A 26,875-nucleotide genomic window follows, 5' to 3' on the forward strand; every position below is an offset into this window, starting at 1 on the left:
AGCGTAGGACCCACCTACTGAGGGAACTGAGGAAAAACCATGTGTCGATTGCCTTACTACAGGAGACCCACTTTAAAGAGGGCTCACAGCCCAGGTTACGGAATCGACATTACCCCAATAACTATTTCAGTAACCACCCTATGTCGCACAAAACTGGAGTGGCCATTCTCCTGGCAGCTGAACTCGGTTTTGAGGAACTGGATCGACAGCAGGATTCACTAGGGAGATATCTCTTCCTTAAGGGAGTTATAGCCGGCAAGATCTACACAATAGCCTCCATCTATACACCAAATAAGAGGCAGGCCCCCTTCCTCCGCAACACTCTACAGCAGTTGGAAGACTTCTCGGATGGAATCTTGATTGCGGGAGGTGACTTCAACGTCCCGCTGGACCCGATCTTAGACTCCTCGACGGGACATAGCTGCATACCGCAGCGTACTATCAAATTCATCAGACAAACGATGGAAGATCTAAGACTAGTAGATTGCTGGAGAGTGCTTCATCCCTCGGTGAAGGATTATACCTATTACTCGGCATTCCACAACCGCTATTCTCGCATAGATTATCTCTTTATCACACGTGAGGGGCTGACACACTTGCAGGGAGCTGACATCACCCCGGCAACCTGGTCGGATCACGGTTCGGTCGAGATGACACTCGCTGCCCCCTTATATAAACCGGCGGGATGGAACTGGAGATTGAATGAAGCCCTGCTACTGGACCCAAACATTAAGGAACAGATTCAGCAGGAGTTAGAACGATACTTCCAGGAAAACGATACTCCGGACATCTCCCCGATATCCCTTTGGGAAGCACATAAGAGTGTGATCCGGGGTACGCTCATACGCCTTGCTTCGCAGAAACGGAAATCGTTTATGGCCGAACTCACCGAATTACATCAAACAATCGCAGCACTGGAATGCCGCCACAAGCGATCACAACTGACCGCGGTGTATGGCGAACTGATGGAACACAGGCGGAAACTCAAAGCGCTCCTCTTGAAAAGACATCTCCGCGCGGTGCAACGCACCAAGGGCTTTTACTACGCCCACGCTAATAAAGGCGGCAAATATTTAGCTAGATTGTTGAGAGGCCCCGCCCCCCATAGACAAATCCGTCAGATACGCTTGTCAACTGGGGAAATTTCCCCTTTTCCCGAAAAGATCGCAGAGGAATTCAGGATCTTCTACGAGAAACTTTACAATCTACACCCAACTGCTGCTGGCGCCGAGGCTGCACGGAAACGTTTGACGATACATGACTATCTATCTGAAACAGTCTTGAGCACGTTGGATAGGGATTCGGCGGCGATGATGGATGCCCCGATCAGCGTAGAGGAATTGGCAGCTGCTCTCAAATCGTCCAAGACTGGCAAAGCACCAGGTCCAGATGGCTTCTCCCTAGGATATTACAAAAGCTTCTCAGGTCTGCTCTTGTCACGACTTACTGATTGTCAGGATCGGGACAGGGATCCAACACGCAGGGTACAAAGAGTGGAAAGGTACGTATACCGGGCCTTAGAATGGCCGGACTAACGTACCGAGAGTAATAGAGAATAGTCAGAGACAAGCCGAGGTCGAGGGAACGAGAAGACAGATAAGCGAGAGACAAGCCGGGTCAAGGGATAACAGAGAAGCAGGGTAATACAACAAGCCGAGTCAAAACCAAATAGAGCAAACTAGAATACCAGAGCACTGAGTGACTAGACAAGCTAGAACCACGACAGGGCAATGAGCTGAAGAGAGAAGCCAGCTTAAATACCCTGGCTCCGGATGGTAAGCACGCCTCTGACAAGTGCCGATTGGATATCGGACACTTGAGTGACAGGTCGCTCGTGATAGCGTCATGACGTCACGTATTGAGCGTCCTGCTAGAAAAGGATGTGGATTCCTCGCGGCCGGTGTTTAAGTGGCTGGATGAACCGCGAGGAACGGAGGGGACAGCTCGCCTGGACGGATAAACCACCAAGTCTCTACCTCCCTTAGAGGTAGAGGCCTCAGGTACCCTGACAGTACCCCCCCTCTCAGATACGCCCACCGGGCGGAAGGAACCGGGGCGAGATGGGAAGCGGAGGTGAAATGCTCTGCGAAGGCGAGACGCATGAACGTCCTCCTGAGGTACCCAACTCCTCTCCTCAGGACCATATCCCCTCCAGTTGACCAGATATTGCAATTTTCCCCTTGAAATTCTGGAATCAATGATGGAGCTGACCTCGTACTCCTCCCGACCCTCCACCTGAACAGGACGAGGAGAGGAAACCTTAGAGGAGAATTTGTTGCAAATAAGAGGTTTCAACAAGGAGACATGAAAAGAGTTAGGAATGCGTAAGGCAGGTGGCAGAGCAAGGCGATACGCAACCGGGTTGATACGAGTGAGAATCCTGTAAGGACCTATGTAGCGAGGAGCAAACTTCATAGATGGGACTTTTAGGCGAATATTCTTAGTACTCAACCATACCCTATCCCCAGGAACAAAAACAGGAGCCGCTCTTCTATGCTTGTCAGCGTGTTTCTTGAATAACGAAGAACTATGTAATAGAATTTGCCGAGTCTGATCCCATAATCTCTTCAGGTTGGCGACATGATCATCAACCGACGGTATCCCCTGAGAAGAGGAAACCGAAGGAAAAATCGAAGGATGAAAGCCATAGTTCATGAAGAAAGGGCTAGAGCGAGTTGAATCACAAACAAGGTTATTGTGTGCGAACTCCGCCCAAGGAATCAGGCCGACCCAATCGTCCTGGTGTTCGGAAACAAAGCAACGTAGATACTGTTCGATCTTTTGATTAGTACGTTCAGCAGCTCCGTTAGACTGAGGGTGATAGGCAGAGGAGAAGTTCAATTTGATACCCATCTGAGAACAAAAGGATCTCCAGAAACGTGAGACAAATTGAGAACCTCTATCAGAAACAATCTCCGAAGGAATCCCATGTAGGCGAAAAACCTCTCTCGCAAAAATCTCCGCCAATTCAGGAGAAGTCGGAAGTTTAGGTAATGGTACGAAATGAGCCATCTTAGTAAATCTATCCACTACCGTGAGAATAACAGTATGTCTCTTGGAAGCAGGTAAATCAACGATAAAGTCTATGGACAAACAGGACCAAGGTTTCTCAGGAACGTCCAAGGGGTGTAACAGGCCACATGGAGAAGCATGAGGTAGTTTAGTCTTGGCACAAGTCTCACAAGCTGCGACGAACTCCTCAATATCTTTTCGAAGTGAAGGCCACCAGAAATCCTTGGATATCAGAGAGTATGTCTTGCGAATACCAGGATGACCAGCTATCTTACTTTCGTGAAAACATTGTAAGAGCTCCAGTTGAAGTTCAGGAGGAACAAAGTTTCTTCCCTCAGGAGTGTTTCCGGGAGCTAGATGTTGTGACTTCAAGATCTGGTCAAGTAGCGGAGAATGAATTTTAAGACTGGTATTAGCAATAATATTGCATTTGGGTACAATGGAGGACACAAGTGGTTCAACTGAAGCAGAAGGCTCAAATTGGCGAGATAGCGCATCGGCTTTAGAATTCTTTGAGCCAGGTCTGTAAGTCAGAACGTAATTGAAATGGGTAAGAAACAATGACCAACGAGCCTGCCTGGAGGACAGACGCTTGGCCTCTCCGATATAAGACAAATTTTTGTGGTCTGTTAGAATGGTAACAGGATGTAAAGTACCTTCCAATAAATGTCTCCACTCTTTCAAAGCTTTGATAACCGCTAGTAATTCTCTGTCACCAATGTCATATCTGCTCTCAGTACCGGACAATTTTTTAGAGAAAAATCCACATGGATGTAATGGTTTATCAACACCCAACCTTTGAGATAGGACAGCACCTAAACCAGTCTCTGATGCGTCTACCTCAAGCAGAAAAGGCAGGGAAGTGTCGGGGTGAACTAAAATTGGAGCGGAAGCGAAAAGCTCCTTGAGAGTTTTGAACGCAAGAAGAGCTTCAGTAGTCCAATTCTTAGTATCAGCCCCCTGTTTGGTCATATTAGTGATAGGTGCGATAATTGAAGAATAGCCCTTAATAAAGCGCCTATAATAATTGGAAAAACCAATAAATCTCTGTACGGCTTTAAGACCTTTGGGTAAAGGCCACTCTAGAATGGACTGGAGTTTATCCGGATCCATCTTAAATCCCTCCCCAGAGATCACATAGCCGAGAAAGGTTACCTGGGTTTGATCAAAGCTACATTTCTCCAACTTGCAGTACAAACCATGCTGAAGAAGCTTGTGCAAAACCCTCCTGACTTGCTTGTGATGAGTCTCAATCTCACTAGAATGTATAAGTATATCATCTAGGTATACAATGACGCACTCTTGCTGAAATTCCCTAAGAACCTCATTAATCAGATCTTGGAATACCGCTGGTGCATTGCATAACCCAAAAGGCATAACCGTATATTCATAGTGACCATAGCGAGTATTGAATGCCGTCATCCACTCATGTCCCTGCTGGATTCTCACCAAGTTATATGCCCCTCTGAGGTCTAACTTGGTGAAAATTGTAGAGCCCTTCAAACGATCGAAGAGTTCGGTGATCAAGGGAATCGGGTAGGCATTTTTAATGGTTATCTTATTCAAGCCTCGATAATCAATACAAGGTCTCAAAGAACCATCTTTCTTTTTAACAAAAAAAAATCCAGCCCCGGCAGGGGAGGAGGACCTCCTGATGAATCCCTTGTCTAAATTCTCGTGAATATACTCCTCTAGAACTGAGTTCTCTTTCGTAGATAATGGGTATACATGACCTCTGGGAGGCATGGTACCAGGGAGTAGGTTAATTTTGCAATCAAAGGACCTGTGTGGGGGTAAGGTATCGGCTTTCTTTTTGTCAAATACTGCCTTTAAATCTAGATACTGAGGCGGAATTTGTGTCTCTGTAGGATTGTCAGAGGTAGTCGATGTGTTAGTTAATCCGAGAGGTAAGACCTTCCGCAAGCATTTTTCTTGACAATTCTCTCCCCACGAAACTATCTCCCCTGACTCCCAATTAATAATAGGGTTGTGTCTCCTCAACCAGGAGTACCCCAGGACTATGGGAATAGACGGAGAAGAAATGAGCATTAAGGATATATCCTCTTTATGTAGGATGCCAACAGTTAAGTTAATCGGTATGGTCTCATGGAAAATAACAGGCTCAAGTAACGGTCTACCATCGATGGCCTCAACAGCCAGTGGTGTCTCTTTTAACTGGGATGGGATAGCATGCTTGGCAACAAAACCCTGATCTATAAAGCTCTCAGCAGCTCCAGAATCGATTAGTGCCATAGTCTTAACTACTCCCTTCTCCCACTTTAAAGAAACGGGTAACAGAAGCCTGAGCTCTTTGTAGTTGTGAATAGAGGACAAAGTAGAAACACCCAAGGACTGTCCTCTAGAGAAACTTAGGTGCGAGCGTTTCCCGAACGATTGGGACAATTTAGGCGTAAATGACCTCTGACTCCACAATACATACATAAACCCTCCCTTCTCCTGTACTGTCTCTCCCTCTCTGTGAGATGAGTACTGCCTATCTGCATAGGTTCAGAAATACGTAAGTCTTCGAACTCAGAATTTTGAAAGGTAGGCGCTAGTTTAAAGGAGGGTCTACGGGTCCTATCTCGAGTGTTCTGCCTCTCTCTTAGGCGTTCATCAATACGAGATATAAAAGAAATTAAATCCTCCAAATTTTCAGGGAGTTCTCTAGTAGCGACCTCGTCAAGAATTACATCTGATAACCCATTCAGAAACACATCTATATAAGCCTGTTCGTTCCACTTAACTTCTGCCGCCAAGGACCTGAACTCTAGTGCATAATCCACAAGTGTTCGATTGTCCTGTCTAAGGCGCAATAGTAATCTAGCTGCATTGACCTTTCTACCAGGAGGGTCAAAAGTTCTTCTAAACGCAGCTACAAAGGCATTATAATTATAGACTAGTGGATTATCATTCTCCCATAAAGGATTGGCCCATCTCAGAGCTTTCTCAATGAGTAAAGTAATAACAAATCCAACCTTCGCTCTATCTGTAGGATAAGAGCGGGGTTGTAATTCGAAATGGATGCTAATCTGGTTCAGAAAACCACGACACTTCTCCGGTGACCCGCCATAACGTACTGGTGGGGTAATACGGGAAGAAGCACCTACAGTGGCTACCTCTAGACCTGAGACTGCAGGAGAAATAGAAGGAGTACGTGTCTCCTCAGGTGGATTACTAGCACGAGACAAAAGTGCCTGTAGTGCCAAAGCCATCTGATCCATCCTATGCTCCATGGCGTCAAACCTGAGATCCGAAGAACCAAGCTGACTGTTTGTACCTGCAGGATCCATTGGCCCTGTCGTAATGTCAGGATCGGGACAGGGATCCAACACGCAGGGTACAAAGAGTGGAAAGGTACGTATACCGGGCCTTAGAATGGCCGGACTAACGTACCGAGAGTAATAGAGAATAGTCAGAGACAAGCCGAGGTCGAGGGAACGAGAAGACAGATAAGCGAGAGACAAGCCGGGTCAAGGGATAACAGAGAAGCAGGGTAATACAACAAGCCGAGTCAAAACCAAATAGAGCAAACTAGAATACCAGAGCACTGAGTGACTAGACAAGCTAGAACCACGACAGGGCAATGAGCTGAAGAGAGAAGCCAGCTTAAATACCCTGGCTCCGGATGGTAAGCACGCCTCTGACAAGTGCCGATTGGATATCGGACACTTGAGTGACAGGTCGCTCGTGATAGCGTCATGACGTCACGTATTGAGCGTCCTGCTAGAAAAGGATGTGGATTCCTCGCGGCCGGTGTTTAAGTGGCTGGATGAACCGCGAGGAACGGAGGGGACAGCTCGCCTGGACGGATAAACCACCAAGTCTCTACCTCCCTTAGAGGTAGAGGCCTCAGGTACCCTGACACTGATGCATTGAACAAAGCGGGAGAAGGGGGATCCCTGGGCAGAGAGTCGGTGGCGGCCACCATCACTGTTCTCCTCAAACCGGGGAAAGACCCCCTACAGTGCGGTAGCTACCGCCCGATCTCGCTCCTAAATGTAGATTCCAAACTGTTCACGAAGGTGCTGGCATCCCGCATGAAACACCTCCTGCCTGACCTAGTACACGCGGACCAAACGGGATTTATTCCAGGTAGGGAAGCCAGAGACAGCACGCTGAGACTATTCGCTATCCAACACCATGCTCGAAAACGGGGGACCCGAATAATGCTACTGTCAACGGATGCGGAGAAGGCATTCGATCGGGTCAACTGGATATACCTGTTGGAAACGTTGAAGTGGCTGGGCTTTGGAGAGAGGCTCTTAACGTGGATCTCAGCTCTATACACGGATCCCAGAGCAACGGTACGGATTAATGGCGCCACAACTGCCGAGTTCCCAATCCGCAACGGCACCAGACAAGGCTGCCCACTCTCGCCTCTGCTGTTCGCGCTTCACCTGGAACCCCTTCTCCAGGCGATCAGGCGAAACCCAGACGTTTTGGGCTACGAGTGGCAGGGTATACAACACAAGGTAGCTGCTTACGCGGACGATCTCCTCTTCTTCGTACACAACCCACGAGTCACTCTACCTTGCCTCCTCACAGAAATCAACAGATTCGGACGGATATCCGGCTTCAAACTTAACATTTCCAAATGTGAGACGCTGAACATCTCGCTCCCTGCGGAGGAATACCATTCCCTGGAGTCACAATTCGCGTTCCACTGGTGCTATGGCAAGATGAAGTACCTAGGTGTATGGGTGACCACGGAACCTACGGATATGTACGATCATAACTTTACACCCCTTCTGAAGAAGATCTTAATGGATCTGGCTAGATGGTCCCACCCACACATCTCGTGGCATGGCAGGGTGGCTGTGATTAAAATGAATATCCTCCCGAGGGTTTTATACCTCATGCAGACCATACCCCTTGCCATGCCAGCAACTTTCTTCTCTGCCCTAAAAACCGGTGTGATCAAATATGTCTGGAATGGAAGCCGATCCCGGCTACGTCATGACATTCTGTGGGCTCGCACTGCCGGACTTCCGGAAGTATTATCAGGCGGCAGTACTTCAACGCATACTGGATTGGCACATAACACCTACGACCAAACAATGGGTGACCCTGGACAGGGGCCTTATGGGCCGGGCGATGGAGGCAAAAATCTGGGGGAAGTATGCGGGACGGCCCGCCCCAGCGACCGAGGAGGGATTGACCCTACAGACCCTGCGGAGCTGGCAAACACTGAGGGGACAGGAACACATATCCCCACTACCCAGCCCTATGCTACCGATCACGCATAACGAGGAGCTGGGCGGAGGCCTCCCAGCGGGAACGTGGACCAGTGAGAACACGCGTGACTATATACCCATTTACACGGTCCTCTCTGCTGGAAGGGTACGAGACTTCCCATCATTGCTAGCGGACAGACCACGGACACCTCTCTTACATCTTCGGTACCTACAGCTGAAACACTTCCATGCCTCAATACCGCATAACGAACGTTTAAATAGAGACCTCACTTGGTTCGAAGAACTATGTGACCGGGGAACCCCCCTTGAGCATGCTATCTCGAAGTTATATCAACATTTGCTAGCAGGTGGCGCTTCCACCCAGATGACATTCAAACGACAATGGGAGTGTCAGCTGGGAAGAGCACTCACTACTCAACAGTGGGAATTAGCGTTACTTTGGCAACATAAGAGTACTACGAGCTCTTACTACCAAGAGATGAATTACAAACTCATATCCCTATGGTACAGGACACCAGTATTTTTGCACCGCATTAATCCGTCCCACCCCTCGGTGTGCTGGAGATGCCAAGACGAAAGGGGGACGGTATCCCATATCTGGTGGGAGTGCAGAATAATAACACCCTACTGGGACTTGATCAAAACCTCGCTGGAACTCATCTTGGGGGACATACCTGATTGGACAGCAGAACTTGCCCTATTACACATCTCCACTCAGTCCATCTCAGTATACAAGAAGTCAATCCTCCGACATTTACTTAACGCCGCCAAAGCAAACATCCCAGCCCACTGGAAGACGGACGTGGTGCCGACCAAGCAAGAATGGATACACAGGGTGGAGGAGATTCAAGGGGCAGAAGAGGCTCGGGCCACCATCACTGGCCGGGGGACCAAACACGTCGAAATGTGGACCCCGTGGTTCTTATATATTGCCAGATATCGACAGGAGGAGGTAGCTCGTGGTAGCGGTGCTGACAGTGCAATGCCCACCCCCCTCTGACTCCCCTCCTTCCCCACTATGCTCTGGACCATAAGGGCCAGGTGTACACGGGCCCGGGACTGGTAGGGTCACATACAGAACGGAAGTTTCAACATACGACTTGTGACAGACAATGACATCTAAGGATAGTGACTCTTTGACTGTAATCTGAGAACGGGTTGTAGACGCGGATTACTCACCCATCACCAGGGATAAGTACCGCCCTGACCGACCTATGAACGGGACGAAATCTAAACTTCGATGCCTCGACTAAACAGCACCTACCAATACATGAGTGACGGGTTCGGTAACTCCGGCCATGACTCGCATGAGACTTGATCCTGACATAGATACAATGGAATGGGACCGACATAGCCCAACAACTGAGTCTCGAGCTCCGCTTCAGGTGGCGGTCGTGGGGATCGGATGAGCCCCCCCCTTAGTCACGAGCCCTAGGGGATGATACTCTCAAATATGGGTTGTGGACTCCGCGTTTGGAGCTGGGGAGGGACGGGGAACGGGATGATCAACCCAGCAGAAAAAGATACATAGGCGTCATTAACCACATAACAGCATAATTGATACACGACCAAGACGCGGAAGAGGCAATAACTCTGATACCCTACCGCATGTGCCCGATATGACCCAGTTGGTCCCCGACCCTTGCCCCTCCTAGGCTCGATTCTGCCCTGTCCCTCCTGACCTGAAATGGCATACCCCTCTTCACGGGCTACCCGACTCACCTTCCCCCCAACATGACAGGGTATAAATGACTTTGCTTAGTTGGAGATGACTATATATAAGATGTATTAACCTAACCTACAACAAACACGAACACAAGTAGTTTCCGACATAAAAATGTCAGTGCGCTGGGTGCACCTGTACCTACATACAATTGTTGAACCTATCCGCAGTTTGTTAAATTATACTTTTACTTGTACACCCACATTATGCGTAACGCTTTCACCCAAAGCGATCATAAGTATATTGCAGCCTATTGGGCCCACAGTCACGGTTGGGTCCGTTTATGCGAATATACCAATCATGGACGAGAGGAACATGTCGCACCTCTTCCCTGAGGTTAGGTGCCATAGGTGCTGTATCCAACCATGCACCCAGAACTTTGGAATGTGACTAGACATGATGCGCATATTTGTATTTTGATGAAACTTTAATGTTTATCCTGTTAACCTTTAAAACAATGTACTCCTTTGTTTCCGGCCTGCGAGCCGATCTATCGTACGTGTTATACCACAATAAACAGATTTACAAAAAAAAAAGAATAGTCATACCAGCATCACTAGCGGTAGAAATTGTCCAAAATTATCACAACGGGACACATTCTGGGAGAGACAGTACAGAAGAATCTCTCAGGAAACATTTCTACATACCAAGATTGTCCAACTTGACTCAGGCCATTGTACGCAGATGTGTAACGTGTGCTAAAAATAATGCAAGACAAGGACCAGTAAAGCCACCAGGAGTCCAGTTTATGGGGGGACTCCCCATGTCCGATCTACAAATAGACTTTACAGTGATGCCTAAATCGGGTGGACATCGTTACCTGTTGGTAATTGTGTGCACCTATTCAGGCTGGGTAGAAGCATGTCCTACTCGTACAGAGAAAGCAGGAGAAGTTGTGAGATTCCTGATACGAGAAATAATACCCCGATATGGACTACCCTGTTCTATAGGATCGGACAATGGTCCAGCTTTTGTTCAACAGTGCCTACAGCAACTGACTCATATGCTTGGTATAAAGTGGAGGCTTCATACTGCATATAGACCCCAGAGTTCTGGTAAGGTAGAGAGAATGAATAGAACTATTAAGAACCAGTTGGCTAAAATGTGTCAGGAAACCCAACTTAAGTGGAACGTTCTCTTACCCATAGCTCTATTGCGAATCCGCAGTACCCCTACCAGAAGGATGGGCCTCTCTCCTTTTGAAATCATGTATGGGCGACCACCTCCCGTACTTGGTAACTTAAGGGGGGATTTGAGTCAGTTGGGAGAAGGAATTACCCGGCAGCAGGTTGTAGAGTTGGGTAAGACTATGGAGGAGGTACAGAAATGGGTACAAGATAGATTACCTGTGAATATTTATCCCCCTGTTCATAGTTATCATCCAGGAGATCAAGTGTGGATTAAAGAGTGGAATAATGTACCGTTAGGGCCCAAGTGGAGAGGTCCTTATGTTGTTCTTTTGTCTACCCCTACAGCGATAAAAGTAGCCGAAGTGACTCCGTGGATACATCACTCCAGGGTTAAACCAGCAGCAGTCGATTCTTGGCAAGTTACAGCAGATCCAGAGAATCCCTGCAAGATCCGGTTAAAACGCACTACTCAGTCGGAGTAACGAGGAATCGTGTGGATTACAAATTTTATTGTTACAGGGATTTGGTGAAGTGAGTGTTTTAGACGGCCATAATAAAGCCTGTCCGCTTACCAACACATAGTATATAAGCCAGGAAAGTCTCGAAGGGACACCTGTGAAGACGAGCAGAACTCCATTCCCTGCAGCCCTCACATCCTGGAAGCTGAGGTGCCTTCGCACGGACGAAGACTGAGGATGACGGCGAAAGATGTGCTTTTGATTGTGTTTATTTATGTGTGTTTTTATATTCAGGAAGGTAGAGGTACCGACACTCCTAGCTGTGAGGTATGCATTAAGACTACGAGAACAGGTAACCATATTTCCCAAACCCTAATTTGGCATTCACAATACGAGTGTAAAGGAGATGTATCGAGATGTAGATACCTAAATATAGACTATAGTGTGTGCCATTTAGGAGTAGGAGAACCTAGGTGCTTCAGTCCGGAGTATCAACCTCGTACAATTTGGTTGACTCTCAGGAATGGAGATTCTCAGGGGACCCTAATTAATAAGACGGTGTTAGAATCCGTACATTCTTTGGGTGTTCTGCTATTTGATGCATGTAAGGCGATATCAAGTGGTAGAAAGCCGTGGAATGTATGTGGGGATCTTAGATGGGAGAGGACGTATGGGTCTAATGATAAATATATTTGTCCCAGTAGTAAAAATAAATATGTGAGTCCTAGATGCCCAAATAGAGAGTATAACTTTTGCCCATATTGGTCTTGTGTGGGGTGGGCAACTTGGGGACAGACAGTAGACAAGGACATGATAGTGACTAAGTTGCCGACTAGCCCATATTGTAAGTCTATGGAATGCAACCCAGTCCATATACTTATTAATAACCCCGACAAGTTCTTAGACAAGTATGGAAATTTATTTGGGTTTCAAATATACGGGACGGGTTTAGATCCTGGGACAGTATTATTTATAGGGATAGAGACTGATACGGTATCCTCCCAAACTCATCAAGTATATCATTCCTTTTACGAAGAGATGAGTATAGATAATAAGATCCCCCATAACGCTAAAAACCTGTTCATAGATTTAGCCGAAAGTATTGCCGGTAGTCTTAATGTTACCAACTGCTATGTGTGTGGAGGTACTAACATGGGAGACCAATGGCCTTGGGAAGCAAAGGAGGTAATGTCCGGTTCTGAGGCAGTTGACCAACTAATATCTACACAAGCCGATTATCATATGAGTGTTAGAGGTAAATCTGAGTGGAGATTAAAGACCTCCATCATAGGTTATGTTTGCATAGCAAGGAAAGGAATAATGTATAATACTTCTGTAGGAGAATTAACTTGTCTAGGGCAAAAAGCTTATGATGATGATACTAAAAATACAACTTGGTGGTCGGCTTCAAATGTCTCAGAACCATCTAACCCGTTTGCTAGATATGCCAATTTAAAGGATGTGTGGTTTGATCTATCCATCACATCTACCTGGAGAGCCCCAGCAAATTTGTACTGGATCTGTGGTAAGAAAGCCTATTCGGAGTTGCCACAGGACTGGGAAGGGGCATGTGTGTTGGGTATGCTCAAACCATCCTTCTTCTTGTTGCCTATTGAAACAGGTGAGACTTTAGGTGTTAAAGTGTATGATGTGAATCATAGGAAGAAAAGGGGACCCATAGAGATAGGCGCCTGGGAAGATAATGAATGGCCTCCCCAGCGTATTATAGATTATTATGGGCCAGCCACGTGGGCAGAAGATGGTACCTTTGGGTATAGAACCCCTATTTATATGCTCAACCGCATTATAAGATTACAGGCGGTGGTTGAGATTATCACTAACGAGACATCACAAGCGCTCAATCTTCTAGCGAAGCATAATACCAGGATGAGGACAGCAGTATACCAGAATAGATTAGCCTTGGATTACCTTTTGTCAGTAGAGGGAGGTGTATGTGGGAAGTTTAACCTGAGCAATTGCTGTCTTCAAATAGATGACGAAGGGCAAGCAATAGCTGAGCTTACTAGCCATATGGTTAAACTAGCGCATGTGCCAACTCAGGTATGGAAAGGGTACAATCCAAGTAGTTGGTTTGGTAGCTGGTATGAGTGGTTTGGAGGGCTTAAAGGACCACTCTAGTGCCAGGAAAGCATACTCGTTTTCCTTGCACTAGAGTGCCCTGAGGGTGCCCCCACCCTCAGGGACCCCCTCCCGCCCGGCTCTGGAAAGGGGAAAGGGGTAAAAACTTACCTTTTTCCAGCGCTGGGCGGGGAGCTCTCCTCCTCCTCTCCGCCTCCGTTCCTCCCCGTCGGCTGAATGCGCACGCGCGGCAAGAGCTGCGCGCGCATTCAGCCGGTCACATAGGAAAGCATTCATAATGCTTTCCTATGGACGCTTGCGTGCTCTCACTGTGATTTTCACAGTGAGAATCACGCAAGCGCCTCTAGCGGCTGTCAGTGAGACAGCCACTAGAGGAAATAGGGGAAGGCTTAACTAATTGATAAACATAGCAGTTTCTCTGAAACTGCTATGTTTATAAAACAATTAGTTAACCCTAGCTGGACCTGGCACCCAGACCACTTCATTAAGCTGAAGTGGTCTGGGTGCCTAGAGTGGTCCTTTAAGGCAGTGGTAGGTGGAGTCCTACTGATTTTAATGTTGTGTCTACTCCTACCGTGTCTTATACCCTTAGTAGTTAGATCTGTGCAAAGTCTGATAGAAAATATAGCAGAGAGGAAGGCTGCTGCACAGATAATGGCAATTTATAAATATAAGGCTCTAGATCAGGGAGAACCAATGCAGGAAGATGAATGTTGAAGATTCACATCATAAGATAAGTCTGGTCTGGTTCAAGGTAACTTGCGGTGTAAGCAAACTAAGGTTAAGTGATGCCTCAAGTAATTGTAAAATATCAAGAGGCATCAAAGGGGGGAATGTGGTGGAATCTCTGTAAAAATAAATTTAGTAGGCCGAGATTACCACGTGGCATGTGTACGTGCATATGCTGACGTATCGATCAGTTGGTTGCACGAGGCAAGATACGATCAGTAGTGTACGGAGCATGTGCAAGAATACAGGATGTAGTATTCCCCTCCTCCATTGTGCTGGACAGGCCATGCGGTCAAACAGGAAGTTAATTCTTACTTGTGTTGATTGGTTAAGAGAATGTGCGGGTGGAGCTTAATATGGGAGGAGTTATGTGCCTATATAAGGAGCCTGCACTATTGTCCGGGGCTCAGAATTTGCTGTATTTTGGTGACGCTAGTCCCTCTGAGTCCCGATCGGTGATCCAATAAAGAATCTCTTCCTTCCTGAAGAAACCTGTGTCCATCTCTCTGTGCTTGGCTTCCGTCAGTTTCTCCGGTATCAAATAGTGCCCAACAAAAAATAGGCAAAAAAGAGTTGGAGACCTGAGAGTGTATCCTAACAGATTATTAACGTGGTCCATACTAATCCTCCAGCCATTAACCTGTCTGGGGCTGTCTATGGGGATCAGGGGTCTGTACTGCATATGGCATGCTGTTACAGTTTTTTTTTTCAAGTGATGTATACCTCATGCCATATTGTTCAACCTGTTTTATTTGCCTGATTTATTCTATTATGCCATACAACTAAGCATGTCTAACAGTTTTCTCTAGTGTGATACGTATTACCCAGATCTTAGACATGTTTATCTAGCATACTGTAATATCCAAAAAAATGTGCAATCTATCTAAATGTCACTGTTTCCAAAAACCTGTTTTATCTATGTGTGTGAACGCTGTTGTGGCTTACCAAACTATCTGTTATCATTTGCACGCCATAAATAAAGAATATCAAATAAATCAATTTAAAAAAGGGTTGGAGTAACTTTTTAATGTTCCAGGACAATCGCCTAATGAACTGAATAGGCTCAGAACAGATACAAGTTGATTTGAAAAGTAGGTACTCTACTTTATAATAAATACACCCAATACGCCCAGTAGTGTCTTTCTATTGCAATACCAAAATGCCTTATATTGCTGTTTCTTAAATATCATAATACCTTGTATTCACCTCTTAAGTCTTGGTTTTTTCTTTTGCACTCAGTTCTCTAAATATCATATTAACTGAACTATTTTCCTTCTTTTTATTTTTTACAGAGCTAATAAATGGGATGGATTTATGTAACAACAAGGGATCTGAACCTTAGCTGCTCTGATGCCATTGCCATATTGATGTAGTCCCACTATATTCAGCACTTTATGGCTGGATAGCTCTATAAAACCTGGGTACCTACAGGGGTCTGAGAAGCTGACATCACAGGAACATTCCTGGATTTTTCTCATTGTATCCAATGGTTAAAGCTGTTTATCTATAAAATGGGAGCTGTCTACAGAAAATCCCTTTGATTTTAAATATGTAGACCATGAAAGGATCAGAGAGAGAAAGAGGAAAATGTTAAACATTCTAAGATGGGTTGAACAGGAGAGTAAAACAGCTATAGAAGAAATCTGTGACAATACAAAAGAAGACAAAAGATAAAGTCATGAAAGAACAGGCACCACAATGTAAAAATCATGATCACATATGCCAGGTTCCAGTAGCAACAGAGATTTTGTCGTCACCTCAGATGGTGTTTTACAACCAGAACTGTATTGATGATCGGCGCAAGAAAGCAGCATTAACCACAACCACCGAAGCAGCAACATGCCTTAACCCGACCCTTTTAAGTCTGGTTTAATTTTGGGATTGTTTTGCATTGCTCTGTTTTATTATTATTTGTTTTGGTTGTATGTATGCATTAAATAATATTTTCTTACAAACTGTCTATGGTTGTACTGTACTCAGCACTATAAGACTGGGTAAGCACTCTATAACCAGGGTTTCCACTGGGTCTCAGCAGTTTAGGGGGTCAGTAGAAGCAGATACCAACCAAGAACGTTAACAGACTTTGCTAATTCTATTCAATGGTGTTAAACTGTTTTCAAATGGTTTCATGCTGAACAAGGGTCTGTAGCCCCTGCTGGAAGAATGGCGGAAGAATGACTAATGTGGAGATTACACCCCCCTGTTGCTATAGCAATCCATACCAGCAATGTATAGTTTGATAGCGGTTATCTGAGGTTATCAGCCAATCACTGTCTTCCATCGCTCCTTGCACTAATGCAGACATATTAGCTTGATCAGCACAAAGGATTTGGACTGCGGGCAGCCAGGGATCCTCATTCAGTGTCAAATTGTTCTAAAATATTTCAAGATGGCACCATCAAACTCTGGGCCGTAAAAAAATTCAACGTGATAAAGTGGTTATAGTGCCATGAATGTCTCATCTTTTGTTAGCTATTTGATTGTGTTAAAACAATATTATACATAACATCGTTTATGAAAAAAATTAAGAATATAGTGTCTTTAACCCCTTAAGGACCAAACTTCTGGAATAAAAGGGAATCATGACATGTCACACATGTCATGTGTCCTTAAGGGGTTAATCTTTTACCACAACGGTATTGCCATGACTGCCTCTACTCCCATGGCTGTGGTCATCAATGATGATATTTACAGCCAATGGAATGCTTCGCCATAGATACGCATTGGGTGGGGTCTACTGTGCATGTTCAACAATCACTTAGCTGTGCCGAGTATCATCTACTTATAGAGACATATTATCTCAATGCATCTCTATGGGGAGCATTCAGTATCTTCACGCAAAAATTCCTGGGTGATAATGGAAAGCACCTCTAGAGACTGTCTGAGTTGCAATCACTAGTGGTGCCCTTAGCAACAATGGAAACGTGGCCTTTTCACGGAAAAGGCAGAGTTTATATTTCTAAGACTGCAGACAGTCTCTTTACCCCAGACACACTATATTAAACCGTAATGGTGAGTGTCCCTCCAGCTCTCTGAAGTTGTGTGTGTGTAAAGTGGCACTCAGAGGGCACCTGGAACGAAGTCAAACCGTTCTAAAAAATGGTTTCACTCCTTACAATGGGGAAGAAGGGGTATCGGGTCACTCTTGGCACCATAACCACTATAGTGTACTACAGTGCTTATGGTGCTTGTATTTTTCTTTTTATAACTTTGTCTGGTTACATTTTTTTATTTCTTTTTTATTCTGTTTGGTTTTTTTTTGCCTAAAATGTGTTGTTGCCTGAATCCTCCAGCATTCCCTGTAAAGGGGTTTATTTACTAAATAGCAATTTGTTAACCAGAAAAACTGCAAAATTGAGGCTAAAACAGCCAGGCAGGCTATGACTCTAGCTAAAGGTGACTAATTTGTCCTGAGTGTGTCCTTTCATATTTCAGTATCAGCTTGCAGACAGACCCCCAGACTGTCCTTACTGCTGGGAGGGAGGGGGAGTGAGGGGAGATAATTCCTCTCCAGTGACGTTTGGCTGAGAGAGGTGACGTCACTGACCGACTCTCGCGAGATTTCCCAGGGAGCTCAGCTCGAGCAGGCTGACGAGATCTCGCAGACAGAGCGGAGTCTCCGGGAGTCGCAGACCGTACCATTCGGCGTCAGAGAGAGGGGGGGACACGACGATTCCGAGCCGCCATGACCGAGCCGGCGGCGCCCCGCGCGGCCTCCCCCAGGGAAGAAGGCGAGCTCGAAGACGGGGAGCTCAGCGACGACAGCGTCCGCCCGGAGAGCCCCAAGCCCGTCAGACCGAGAGCGGCGAACCGCGGCCCCCCCGCCGGCTACCCTCACCGGCCCCGCCCGCCCCGGCCGCCGCCGCACGGTTACCGGTTACCCAAGGAGCAGTATCGGCCGCCGCCGCCCCGCATGCAGCCCCAGCCCGGGGACGGCGGCCAGAGGCCCTCGTTCTGGGAGCGCAGCCATGGCACGCTGGGCCGCTTCCGCTCCAGGCCGGGCTGGGTGGGCCGGGGCCTCGGGGGCCGCTTCTCTGAGAGGAACTGGGGGGACCGGGCGGGGAGAGGCGGCGGCCAGAGACCGAGCAGCTCCAACTGGCCGGAACCCTCCCCCAGAAAGAGTATCCTTCACCCAGAAATCGGCCCGGGGGCCTGGGATAATATAGAATATATAATAATATACTGCTTACAGGGCCTGGGATAATATAGAATATATACTGCTTACAGGGCCTGTGATAATATAGAATATATACTGCTTACAGGGCCTGGGAGAATATATAATTTATATATACTGCTTACAGGGCCTGTGATAATATATAATATATATATACTGCTTACAGGGCCTGTGATAATATATAATATATATATACTGCTTACAGGGCCTGGGATAATATAGAATATATACTGCTTACAGGGCCTGTGATAATATATAATATATATACTGCTTACAGGGCCTGGGATAATATAGAATATATACTGCTTACAGGGCCTGGGATAATATAGAATATATACTGCTTACAGGGCCTGGGATAATATAGAATATATACTGCTTACAGGGCCTGGGATAATATAGAATATATACTGCTTACAGGGCCTGGGATAATATAGAATATATACTGCTTACAGGGCCTGGGATAATATAGAATATATACTGCTTACAGGGCCTGGGATAATATAGAATATATACTGCTTACAGGGCCTGGGATAATATAGAATATATACTGCTTACAGGGCCTGGGATAATATAGAATATATACTGCTTACAGGGCCTGGGATAATATAGAATATATACTGCTTACAGGGCCTGGGATAATATAGAATATATACTGCTTACAGGGCCTGGGATAATATAGAATATATACTGCTTACAGGGCCTGGGATAATCTATAATAATATACCGCTAACAAGGCCTGGGAGAATATATACTGCTTACAGGGCCTGGGATAATATATACTGCTTACAGGGCCTGGGATAATATAGAATATATACTGCCTACAGGGCCTGGGATAATATATACAGCTTACAGGGCCTGGGAGAATATATACTGCTTACAGGGCCTGGGAGAATATATACTGCTTACAGGGCCTGGGAGAATATATACTGCTTACAGGGCCTGGGAGAATATATACTGCTTACAGGGCCTGAGAGAATATATACTGCTTACAGGGCCTGGGAGAATATATACTGCTTACAGGGCCTGGGAGAATATATACTGCTTACAGGGCCTGGGAGAATATAGAATATATACTGCTTACAGGGCCTGGGAGAATATATAATATATACTGCTTACAGGGCCTGGGAGAATATAGAATATATACTGCTTACAGGGCCTGGGAGAATATAGAATATATACTGCTTACAGGGCCTGGGAGAATATATACTGCTTACAGGGCCTGGGATAATATATACTGCTTACAGGGCCTGGGAGAATATATACTGCTTACAGGGTCTGGGAGAATATATACTGCTTACAGGGCCTGGGAGAATATATACTGCTTACAGGGCCTGAGAGAATATATACTGCTTACAGGGCCTGAGAGAATATATACTGCTTACAGGGCCTGGGAGAATATATACTGCTTACAGGGCCTGGGAGAATATAGAATATATACTGCTTACAGGGCCTGGGAGAATATATAATTTATACTGCTTACAGGGCCTGGGAGAATATAGAATATATACTGCTTACAGGGCCTGGGAGAATATAGAATATATACTGCTTACAGGGCCTGGGAGAATATAGAATATATACTGCTTACAGGGCCTGGGGGATATTCTAACTGGTAAAGCACACTCATTTATGAGTTATGATAATGCACTAGTATGAATTTCTGCTTTATTGTAGCCACTCAAACCATAAGGGCCATGGGCAAGTTTAATTTCAAACCATTCATATAAATGTTTCATAAATTATCACTCGATGGCGCCTGGGGACTCCTAGCACCATGCACGACTATAGCATGTTGTAGTGGTTTTAGTGCTTGGTGTCCCTTTAAAGCAGGGATGTCGAACATGCGGCCCCCCAGATGTTGCTGAACTACAACTCCCATGATTCCCTGGCTATCTGTTTCATTGAAAGAATCATGGGAGTTGTAGTTCAGCAACATCTGGGGGGGGGGGGGCGCATGTTCGACATCCCTGCTTTAACCCCTTAAGGACGCTGGACGGTTCAGGACCGTCATCCGCATTTTTCACTTGCCGACCGACGACGGTCCTGAACCGTCCTAAATTTAAAATGTACTTACCCGATCGCCGTCGTTCCCCCGGCGGCGATCGGCGGTGCTCCCGGTGTGGGGAGACTGCCTGCAGCCCAGACAGTCTCCCCATGGCGGTTTAGGACCCCTGTGGCCATGTGATCGCCCAACAGGGCGACCACATGGTCACAATAGGTGTCCATGTGTCTGCCTGCAGGGGGACTGTCTGTGCTGACAGGCAGTCTCCCTGCTGCTGTAAAATCGGAAATAAATTTAAAGTGAAAGTTAATAATAAAAAAAAAAATTATAATATATGTGTATATATGATATATAGACATATATTATACCTATATAATATATGTCTATATATCATATATATAATGTCATGCTAAGTGTATTTTTATATTAATATGTACATATATTAATATAAAAATACACTTATAATTAATTTACACACGTGTATATATATATAATATATATAATAACTATATATATTGTATATATATATTATTATAAAATACGAATAATAAATAATTTAAATTAAATTAAAAAAATTAAAAATAATAATAAAAATAAAAAAAATTATATATCTATACGAAATGTTATTCTAACTGTATTTTGATATTAATATATATATATATTTATATCAAAATACACTTAGAATGAAATTGTATATATATCTATGTATATATAAATAAATAAAAAGAATGCGAACTATTCATATGTCCATATACAAAATTACATAAATAATTATATAAATATACACGTAGACTTCAAATATATAAATATGCATATATATTTAAATTCTACGTGCGTATTTATGTAATATTTTTACATAATTAAGTTATTTTATTGATTGCAATTTAAGGGACCTGCCTGCCAACCCAGGCCGAGAGTACAGAGAATTTAATTTGCTATCACTGTATTTTACCCTGTAACGTTCTACGACACCCTAAAACCTGTACATGGGGGGTACTGTTTTACTCGGGAGACTTCGCTGAACACAAATATTAGTGATTCAAAACAGTAAAACATATCACAGCGATGATATTGTCAGTGAAAGTGACTTTTTTTGCATTTTTCACACACACACAGCACTTTTACTGGTGATATAATTGTTGTGATACATTTTCCAGTTTTGAAACACTAATATTTGTGTTCAGCAAAGTCTCCTGAGTAGAACAGGACCCCCCATGTACAGGTTTTATAGCGTTTTTGAAAGTTACAGGGTCAAATATATGGGTCAAATATTTTTACATTGAAAATGGCCAGGTTGGTTACGTTGCCTTTGAGAGCGTATGGTAGCCCAGGAATGAGAATTACCCCCATGATGGCATACCATTTGCAAAAGAAGACACCCTATTTGCAATACCTTGGGTTATGTCCAGTCTTTTTTAGTAACCACTTAGTCACAAACACTGGCCAAAATTAGCGTTCAATTTAGTTTTTTTTACTTTTTTCACACACAAACAAATATGAACGCTAACTTTGGCCATTGTTTGCGACTAAGTGGCTACTAAAAAAGTCTGGACATACCCCATATTGAATACCCTGGGTTGTCTACTTTAAAAAAAATATGTACATGTGGGGTGTTATTCAGCGATTTATGACAGATAATAGTGTTACAATGTCACTATTGATACATTTTAAAAATGTATGTTTTGAAACCGCAATATCCTACTTGTACTTATAGCCCTATAACATGCAAAAAATAGCAAAAAGCATGTAAACACTGGGTATTTTTAAACTCAGGACAAAATTTTGAATCTATTTAGCAGTTTTTTTCATTCGCTTTTGTAGATGAATAAAAGATTTTTCACATAAAAGTAAAAAAACATGTATTTTTTTCAATTTTTCATCATATTTTTTCATTTTTTTAAAAATTAAATTACATGAGATTATATAAATAATGGTATGTAAAGAAAGCCCCTTTTGTCCTGAAAAAAACAATATATAATTTGTATGGGAACAGTAAATGAGAGAGCGGAAAATTACAGCTAAACACAAACACCACAAAAGTGTCAAAAAGCTGCCTGGTCGCAAATGTACAACATCGCAAAAACAGTCCGGTCCTTAAGGGGTTAAAGGGACACCATAGTCACCAGAACTACAGATTATTGAATTTGTTCTGGTGAATTGAATCATTACATTCAGGCTTTTTTGCTGTAAACATTATCTTTTCAGAGAAAATGCAGTGTTTACAGCCTAGTGATCACTTCACTGGCCACTCCTCACATGGCTGTTTGGTGCTTCTTGGGTCATGGCTGCCTAAAATGCATCCAAACATTCAGAATCTCCTCCCTCTGCATGCAGACACTGAACTTTCTTCATAGAGATTCATTGATTCAATTCATCTCTATGAGGGGATGCTGATTGGCCCGGGCTGTGTTTGAATCATGCTAGCTCTGCCCCTGATCTGCCTCCTTGTCAGTCTCAGCTAATCCTTTGGGGAAGCATTGTGATTGGATCAGACTACCACTTCTGATGATGTCAGCAGACTGCTTGTTATTCTGAGACAAACAGCTACAGAGTTACAGCTTCAAGCTTGAATACAGTAAGATTTTGCTATATTTATGGAGGCATGAGAGCCAAAGGGGGCTAGATGGTGGTGTTAACACTATAGGGTCTTTTTCAATGCTTATGTTTTGTATGAGATATAATTAGCCATGCTGTATGTGTGGTAACTAGAATTCCCTTGATACATAGTGTCGTCCTCTGGCACTGAAAGCTCTTTAAGACTTGCATGAGGCAACAACTTTGTAATAATTGTCTGAACTAATATGTTTCAAGTAGCTAATGCCATGACTGGATTTATATCCATTTTAAACAAAATTTTTACAGTAAAGTTTTCCTACCAGCAAGATTGAAACACTGCCAATGTTTTGTTGGAGTACAGTGTCATGTAGCGCTTTAAGCTGGGCAGGGATGTACATATTTACGTTTTCCCATGCTAGCCAAGGGTCTCTATTCTAGCACTTTACTGAAACTACACATGCATTCATGAACTGGTTCTTATTTCCAAACTGACATTATTTTTAATTTGCCCAGTGCCAGAGTGAGAACTGTTACAGATCCCTGTTAGCATAGGATGCTACATGTATAGATATAATAATATGCCACTTTGTTTTAATGTCAGATGGATAATGTTCAGTTCTCTTCATATGGTTCTTAAGGACCACTCGACACCCATAAAGCTGAAGTATCGGATGGGTGAGGAGTAACTTTATTATTTAAAAAAAAATTTTAAATAAAAAAAAATTGATTCCAGTTTATAAAGGTGCCAATTTCTTATAGAAATCCGCACCTTATTTGAGCACGCCTGCCTTCTCCCCCTATTGCTGCTCACAGACCTAAGACTAGTGTCCTTCAGACCAGACACGTGCACGAATATGAACTGACCCATGCACAGACTCAATGCTTCTCAATAAGAAAGTCTAAAAAGGGAAGGGCCTGTAAAGGCTGCAGTTATTAGAAGTGCAGCGTTTGCACATTCCTTTTAGATGACTATATACATAAACAAATTAATGCATGCATTCTAATGCATGTATTCTACTCCTTAAGGACTGATCCAAATGTACTCGTTTTGATCAAAATAAAACTTACCGTAATCAAAACTTGTAATGTAACCATATGTCTGTTCAACCGTTATTTACCTCTTTTATATTAAGTGCACCCACACTTATTTATATATAATTGTATTTAGGAGAAATAGGGCTTTTATTTAACATCAACTATTTAGCTATGAAACATTTTTTAATATGAATAAGATATAAAAAAAAAATGGGAGAAATGCTTTCCTATGGACGTCCTGCACGCTGGATGAGATTTTCGGCTGAGGTTGGATTAACCCTCTCAAGGACCTCGCTATCACATGGCTCTTAGTTCCCGTTTTGCTTCCTTATAAACCTTTACCCTGTATCTGAACCGTAGTATATATCATCCAGATATATTTGCTTGTCATATATCATTCAAATGAAAACCGAACAGTTAAATTCACTTTTTCTATAATGCAATCCTTGTTTTAAAAGTAGTATGTCTGGTTTCTGCTGTTTGCACTGAATCATAACTATGTGTTCAACTGTATCTAACATGAAGACGTCAGTCTTTTATTTTGGCATTATGCCACCTGCCTCTTCAAACCCAGGTCCTTTTCCATATCAAAATGCCCTCTCTAGTTATGTTTGCTTGACCATTCTCTCAGATAAGAATTTTGTGAGGTCTCCACTCAGGAAATCTGCTCACCCTCAAAGAAACGAGAACTGTGAAGAAGAGAGCTTCGAAGATCTGCTTTTAAAGTATAAGCAGATAAAGCTTGAACTTGAATCCATTAACAAGGATGAGAAACTAGCTCTGAACATACAAGAAAATAATAAAGAAGCTGAGAGTGTAGTTACTACCACGACAGAGACAAATAATAAAAAAGAAGAAAAAAGTATTGTAGTTGGTAATGTAACAGTTCCTCCCCCACAAACTGAGGAAAAAGTGGAGAAGCCTCCAGTGAAGGTTTTTCAAGCTTTTGAAATCAAACCTTTGAAGCAAAAGCTGAAAATTATTCCCCAACAAAAGAAACAGAATATTGTCGAAGAAACCGAGCAGAAGAAAGATGATGTTGAAGAAACCACCAATGAAACTCCCAAGCCAGGTATTACATTGTTCAAGTCTTTTTATTTTCTAATCACACTGGTAAATTCTTCAAGGATTTGTGGTGGTAATATTATTGCTTTTTAGTTAAAGGGACTCTCCAGGGATGAGATTTTACTCACCTCGTTCCAGCGCCGGGAGCCTCGTGAAGCCGCGCCCCCTATTTCGTCAAAATGACGAAATAGGCGGGCGAGAGCAGGGAAGCATCCAAGCGTCCAGGGAAGCGTCCATTTGGAAGCGTCATTGCTCCCTTGTGCGCATGCGCGGCTTCGCCGCACATGCGCACATACTTCAGAGGGCAGCATTCATGCCGCCCACTAAAGTGCTGAGCGCACTACCGCGCATGCGCGCGGTGTGCGCGGCCACGAGCTGAGCTGAGTGACAGCTCAGCTCGCGGTCTTTGCCCGCCCCCCTCCTCCGCTGACAGGCTGGAGAGAGAAGGCGCGCACACAGTGCCTTCTCTCTCCTGAACACGTCAGACGTATTTTAATACGTCTGACGTGTACAGGGCCTTTTTAGGGCCCTGCGTGATAGGAAGTCCCTCTAGTGGCAGTCTGAGTGACGGCCACTGGAGGTATTCCTATCAATCAATGTAAACACTGTATTTTCTCTGAAAATACAGTGTTTACATTAGATTGCCTGCAGGGAGCTATAGATAATACCTGAACAACTACATTAAGCTGTAGTTGTTCAGGTGACTATAGTGTCCCTTTAAGCATTATTTTGCTTTCTCTAATGAAAGCAGTTAACCCCTTAAGGACACATCAGAAATAAAAAGGAATCATGACAGAATATTTCTATCACATGTGCTTAAGGGGTTAAAGGACACTATAGTCACCAGAACAACTACAGCTTATTGTATTATTATTTTTTCTGGTGAGTATAATAAATCCTTTTGGTTTCTTTGCAGTAAACCATGTCTTTGCAGAGAAAAGGCAGTGTTTATATTACAGCTTAGGGATACCTCCACTGGCCACTCCTCAGATGGCTACTAGAGGTGCTTCATGGGGCAGTGTTGCACAGTGAGCAGCACTGACATTAGTCTCATCCCTCTGCATGGAGAAACAAAACTTTCCTCACAGAGATATATTGATTCAATGCATTTCCATGAGGAGATACTGACTGGCCATGATGATGCTTGACTTGTGCTGGATCTGTCCCTTATCTGCCTCCTTGACATTTTCAGCCAATCCAATGCTTTCCAATGGGAAAGCATTGTGATTGGCTTTGTACAACAATTTTGATGTCAGCCGAGCAGGCAGATCAGGAGCAAAGCCAGTAGCAGCAGCCTGGAGTGAAGGTAATATTTTATACTCTATTTAGAAGGGGGTGGGGGCAGGGGGTTACATGGTGTTTTTAACACTATGGGGACAGGAATAAAGGCTTGTGTTCCTTTTGATATAGTATAATTTAGAAACAAACAAATATGTTTAAATGTCTATCTGTTCCTGTCCAAATCTGAGATGAATAAATTGCGTATACGCAGAAGTAAATTCAGACTGACACACGGAGTGCAGGTTAAAATAACTTCGAGGAAATTTATTGTCATCTGAAGAAAAGCGGGCTCGCAGGCCCTTATAAGAGCGAAATTGCATCATCATTGATTATCTAGATATCAGTAAATAAACATCATTAATTGGATTAATTGTTAAGTGGCTATGTCAATGTCCACCCATCAATATGATTAATT

At 44.1% G+C, this 26,875-nt stretch overlaps 1 protein-coding gene across 2 annotated transcripts in view; it reads left to right on the forward strand.

Moving 5' to 3' along the window:
• The first annotated feature begins 17,924 nt into the window (after nt 1-17,924).
• Nucleotides 17,925-26,875, forward strand: part of ZFC3H1 (zinc finger C3H1-type containing) — a 48,693-nt gene continuing 39,742 nt past the window's right edge. For both annotated transcript variants that reach the window (XM_063447000.1, XM_063447002.1), the window contains exons 1-2: nt 17,925-18,471; nt 24,746-25,186. In XM_063447000.1, the coding sequence (XP_063303070.1) occupies nt 18,036-18,471; nt 24,746-25,186 (877 nt within the window). In that variant the 5' untranslated portion in view covers nt 17,925-18,035. The remainder of the gene's footprint in view (nt 18,472-24,745; nt 25,187-26,875) is intronic.

This window comes from Pelobates fuscus, chromosome 3, assembly GCF_036172605.1.
Source record: "Pelobates fuscus isolate aPelFus1 chromosome 3, aPelFus1.pri, whole genome shotgun sequence".
Taxonomy (NCBI): Eukaryota; Metazoa; Chordata; class Amphibia; order Anura; family Pelobatidae; genus Pelobates; species Pelobates fuscus.